We start from the raw sequence: 5891 nt of genomic DNA, 5'->3' as shown, positions 1-5891 counted from the left end.
ATTTTCTGAGCCAGACACGGTGGCACATGCCTGTAATCCCAGCACTCAGGAGGCTGAGGCAGGAGGATCGCTGTGAGTTCGAGACCAGCCTGGGCTACACAGTAAGTCCAGGTCAGACTCAACTACACAGTGAGACCCTGTCTCAAACAAACAAACAAACAAACAAACAAAATTCTGCAGTGTTTACACTGCAGCACGAACATGACTTTCTGCAGAAGAATGTATCTGAATTTCTCCTGCTGTTCACTCTTCCTGTAACTTCCTAATCAATATCTCTACTGTTTGCATCTTCCCCAAACTCCAAGGTCTGAGATGCCATTCCCTTCATGGGACCTTCTGCTGTCTCCACCCAGCTGTTACCCATTTGCCTCTGCTTTGTTGTGCTGGTCACACTGCCCCACAAACTAAATTTGTTTATTTATTTTTTAAAACAGTCTCCTTTTATAGTTTAAAATGGCCTTAATCTCACTATGTAGCCTAGGTCGGGCTCAAACTCACAGCAATACTCCTGCCTCAGTTGCCAGTGCTGGGATTACAGGTGTGTGCCACACCCAACACCAAATTTATTAAGTGTGATATGCGCCGTTGTTTGGTTTGAAATGTAATTTGCCATGAACTTTGTAGACACGTAACTGAATACTTTAATTAAGAGTTTGAGACACTCAATAGATTAGGTAGTGAAGATGTTGGTGTCAAAACTCAGACCCAAGGGGAGAGTGGAAAAAGCCCTAGGTTTATGAGATTTAGATTTGATTATGAAAAGCAACAATGATACAGGTTGAGGATTTCTCATCCAAAATTGGGGTTCAGAGGTGTTTCAGATTTTGGAGTTTTTAAATTTTAGAATATATGAATACATTTTACCAGTTGAACACTGTAATTCAAAATTCTGAAATGTCCCAAAATTTGAAACTTTTTTCCCCTCCCCCCATGCCCTCTTTAAAATTTTGAGACAGGGTCTCGATAAATTGCTCAGGATGGGTTCAAACTTGTAGTTCTCTTGCCTAAATCTTCTAAATAGCTGGGATTACATGTATGCGCCACCATATCTAGCAAAAATTTGAAACTTCTTGAGTGAGTGTTGTGTCAGTGCTCAAAAAGTTCCAGACTTCAGAGCATTTCGGGTATCAGTTTTGGATTGGGATGCTCCAAGATAATAGCTGCAATATTTTTCAGAGCTTCCTATTGTAAGACTTAAGTCTCACTTTTACTCCTGGAGCGTGAATAGCCAAGAGGCCTCCACGATGCTGGGCCCAAAAGCTCAGCGAGGCTCCAGGAGCGTGTCGGACAGCGAGAGTTACCCAGGAAGGAACACACCAGGCAGGTTGGCAAATAGACTTTTATTAGTCTGGCCAGACAGCACTCCCGAAGCCAAGTAGCTCAGAGAGTCAGCTAGCTCAGAATCAGAGGCCATTTTATATAGGGCTATGGGGGGGTTTACACTCAAAACTTTCAGGAAGGGGACAAAGGCAAAGAATCAGTTGATCTGAGCTAGTGGTCCTCAAGCATATACTCGACCGTTACGTACTAATGATCAGCAGATCAATTATCCATTGTTCCATTTACAACTTAGTTTATAATGTTCAGAACATTCAACTACAGGCAATAAGGAGTGACTTGATTTATGTTGGGTCTCTGTGTTCACTACAGTTTCCATTTAGTTTCCCAGCTACTTCTAAGCAGTTACCTAACAATTCACAATTAATCATTAGTTATCCTATAAGGGATGAGGGGAGCGACAGTCTCTAGGTCGTTTGCTGGTCAACATGGTGTTGCTCTAGTTCAGTTAGACTATGTGCATGGCTGTAGGTACTTTATCTAATGTTTCCCAAAAACCTTGGGAGGAAGGAGAAAGGGTCACTGGTTTTACACAAAAGGAAACCAAGGGATTCAATTGCAAAATCAGGTTTCTAAACTGTTTGACAGCAATCCACCTGCCTCAGCCTCCTGGGCACTGGGATTATAGGCGTCAGCCAACACACCCAGTTTAGAAGTTTCCTCCCTTCCTTCATTCCAATGCTAATTCTCTGAAAAAAAACGTTTCCTGATTAGTCCTATCTAAAATAACAAATCCTCCATCCCATACACTCTCTATCCTTTTACTCTGATATATTTTACATCACAAACTAAACCTTGGAGAGTTTCATCAGATTCTAGCCTGGACTTGTTCTGGTCTCTGTTGTATCATCAGGATCTCAAATAGTGCCTGGCAAATAATATGTTCAAAAGATAAGTGTTGGGCCGGGGATTTAGCTTAGTGGTACTGCTGCCTGCCTCGCTAGTGCAAGGACCCGAATTCGATTGGGTGCTTGCACTTCGAAGTGTTGAGTGACAGAATAAATTATACTTTAAAAAATATATATACACTTTAATGTTCAGTAGTACAACCCAGACTAAATTATTATTTAAAAATATTTTATCCCATTCCTCCTCCCAAGTTCCCTCCCCTCCTCATGTACAAAAGCTTTGCAGACTAAATTATTTAACCTTTCTCTGGGGGACTGGTTATCAGCTCCCTCATCTCTCAAAGGAGAGGGGAGCTAAGTAACCTCCCAATACATATCAATTCAATAAAAATGTAATGCAGCCAACCAACTGTGTCTAGCGCTGGATCCATGACCCAGCTACAGTAAAAGGTCCTTGCTCTCAGGGAGTTCACTGCTCCCAGGTATACAGCCGGTGAAAAATTACTGTGGGAAGGCTTTCAGGGGAAATATCTGAACATTCCCTTGGTGATGGTCAGGTAGGTGAAGAGAGTGGAGGCTTGTTTTTGGTTTCCCACGTGTGCAAAGGGAACTCTTCCAGCCCGCAGTTTTAGTGAAGGCAGGAGCGGTTAACTTATGCCGGACCTGGCCGCACTCCTAATTACACCGGTGCCTTATTTCTTGCACAGGCACATTTACTGAATGGAGCTGTGGGATAGGGTTAGCAAGGAGAAAGAGTTCAATTCCATCGTTAAACTATAAAATCTTTGTTAGCATTCATCTATTCCACAAAATGAGCCACTGAGTATGCACCTTGTTTCGATCTGCAAATGTATTCCTCTACCCTGTCCCTAGACAGCATTGATACCACGTTGGACTTAAGGTAGGGGGCCGACAGCTCAGGGCGAAGGTCCTCAACGCTTTCTGGCCCGAGTTTCTGAGAGTTACGACTCGTTCTTCTCAGAGAGTAAGGCAGGAATTTGGCAGTTGGCCAAGGAACTGCTGAATGAACGTCAGAGGCTAGAGCAGTACACGGAAAAAGGTCATTCCCACCCTCCGGGATCTTCACAGTCAGCCTCTATCAGAGCCCTCGGAGTTTTTGCTTGTCGGCCTCCCACGAGCCCTTGCGCTAGCCTGGGCGGAGTCGACCTCTGCCGACTGTACCAACTGAAGAGTGTGGGGAGAAAGTGACTGAATTATGCTCAGATAATGGATATAACATGGAACGGCAAACACCTTAGATAATGAAGCCATCAATATTGTTTAACAAAATATGTGATGAAGCTCTTACAATCCCCACATAAACGAGCTTGTCCATCTTGCAACAGACAGCAGTCCCCCCCACGCTCGGCGCGCCCGGCCGTTGGACTGTCCCGCGCCGGGCGACCCCGCAGTCACGTGCTCCTCCGGCCTTCTGGCTGGCGTGCCTCTGCTGTGGGCGACTAGCGAGCCATGGCCGCCTTGCTGAGACCTGCTCGCTGGCTCCTGTGTGCTGGTGTGTCCCCGCGCCTCCCGTTGTCCCTGCGCTTCCTCGCGGGCGGCACAAGCCGGCCACTAGGCGCTTCTTGTTTGCCGGCCGCTCGTGCCCGGCCCTTTGCAGGGTGAGTGCAGGGCCCTTCCTCTACCAGGCTGCAGCAGGGTCATCGGCCTTGGCGGGGGCCAGGCCAAGGGGGACCTCTCCACGCCCCTCGTTTCCCCAAGACTAAGCCTGGGCAATGCTCTTCACCGGTTGTTTTCTGATGACAGGTTTGAACTTCGCAAGGTCATGGCTGCGGGCATGGTTTGTTTCCGGCTTGATTCCCGCCGTCTCCAACGCGAGACTGGCTTCTGCCCTCGGGCCGCCGATGGCCAGTGAAGCTGAGGGGGGGCTTTGAAGGATGCTCCGGTGATAAGGTGGCATCCTCCCAACCTAAGATTGTCCATCTTGGGTGTTGACCCACGTAGGATCACTGAATTCCCCGTCTAGTATTGAGATTTGGGAGCTTTAGTGTCTTGGGAGGATGAGTTGGGAGTTTTGGGTGGGCCTGAGATAGTTCAGAGTTCGACATTGGGCTATAATCAGTTTGGTTTTTTGTCTGCGTCTTTTTCTTTTCTTTCGTTTTCTAGAATGGCGTTTTTCAGTATTTGTGAAAGTGTGGTGTGGTTTGGGAATTGTCACAGTGGGATCCCTAAGTGACATTGAATAGGTGAGCACTTGAAAGGCCCAATCTGTTGGGATCTGGTTGTGTAAAGGCAAGTTAAATTCACTGGGGATAAAATGTGAGAATAAATGTACTGGTGGACTAAGATTCTGGGGAGATAGGTTTGGCATAGACTTTTATCAACCTTCCTTAATCACCTCACCTCAAAATTTGATGGGTGTGTAGGTTTTAGCATTGGAGAGAAACTGATTGAAAGACGTATAGATGAAAGCTCTTTGGGGTCTAGCATTATGATGAAGAGCTAATCTGGAATGTCAGGGAGCTGGACTGCAGGCTTCTCTATTTTCGTTGTGCCATTGAACAAATCATGTAAGATGGAAACAGTGATGGTGTGTCGATATTGTTGCTGAGAATTATCTGTATGTAGAAAGCACTTAGTATAGGGCAGATAGTGGTAACTACTTTATTAATCAACTGTGATGTAGCTGTTATTTTACAAACCAACCTGGAAACTTAGTTTCTGTGTAAAATTATATGAAGGAAATGTTTTATGATTTCTTAACAACTTAGTTGTAAATCTTTGGAATGGCTTGTGTGTGATTTGGAGCTTGCTTGTATTTTTTTTTTTTTTTTTTAATTAGGCCTGAACAGTTAACCCTCAGAAATCATGCCTCTTCTTTCGTAGGACTACACCTCTTGTTTTTCAGAGTTTGTTTTGAGAAAATTGTGCCACTTTTGTTTTTCTCTAGTCCTTAGCATTCTTGAGGCCAGGTAAGGGTCAGTTTTGTCTTCATTGTTGTATTTGAGGAAAACTGAATATACCTAAGGAGCAAATGCATTTTAGTAGAAATGGTATTGATCTGAGTGTTCTGCACACTTGGGTTCCATTTCTTTGCTGCATGATCTTAGACATCTTGTTTAACCTGTCAGCACCTCATTTTCATTATCTGTAAAGTAGAGGTAATCAGGCCCTTTCCCTTTCCCTATCTTTATAAAGCTGGTTTCTTGTCACCCAAGACTCAAATGTCTCTTTAGAGGAGCCTGACCTCAACACTCAATCTAAAAAACTACACTATCCTGTTTTAGTTTTATTCATAACACATCTTACTACCTACTTGTTTTGTTTCCTTATTAGAAAGTAAGCTCCAAGGACTTTCTCTTGCTCACTACTGTGTGCTCAGATCATAGCAGGCAATAAAGATATTTTTTCCTCCAGGCTCTAAATACTTTGTGCAGCCCCCTGTCCTGCAGTGTGTAAGCATGCCCACATCTTTCCCACCTGATAGAAGCTTCCCATTCTCTTTTCCTTGTCCATACTCCCGTCTCCTTCCTTTCCTCACTGTGTTTCATTCACTCTTCTACCCACTATTAACCACTGGCAAAGGCTATTTTATTTATTTTGTTTTAGTTAAAAAAACTGAAACTCATGTGGTTTGAGGAATAATTGTAGAATACAAAGGAGAAGGGGCAATCCATTTTCTGGTCCCCCTTCTGTCTCTCTTAGAAGCTGTCTTTCTTATAAAGCAAAAAAAAAAAAAAAAAAAAA

At 44.2% G+C, this 5891-nt stretch overlaps 1 protein-coding gene across 1 annotated transcript in view; it reads left to right on the top strand.

Moving 5' to 3' along the window:
- The first annotated feature begins 3588 nt into the window (after nucleotides 1-3588).
- The window catches only part of Lrpprc (leucine rich pentatricopeptide repeat containing), a 108653-nt gene continuing 106350 nt past the window's right edge, over nucleotides 3589-5891 (top strand). The window contains exon 1 of the mRNA XM_010611499.3: nucleotides 3589-3805. Within this exon, the coding sequence (XP_010609801.1) occupies nucleotides 3657-3805 (149 nt within the window). The 5' untranslated portion in view covers nucleotides 3589-3656. The remainder of the gene's footprint in view (nucleotides 3806-5891) is intronic.

This window comes from Fukomys damarensis, unplaced genomic scaffold, assembly GCF_012274545.1.
Source record: "Fukomys damarensis isolate Sample0158 unplaced genomic scaffold, DMR_v1.0_HiC HiC_scaffold_2, whole genome shotgun sequence".
Classification (NCBI taxonomy): Eukaryota; Metazoa; Chordata; class Mammalia; order Rodentia; family Bathyergidae; genus Fukomys; species Fukomys damarensis.
This window is presented reverse-complemented; position numbering and strand designations above follow the sequence as displayed.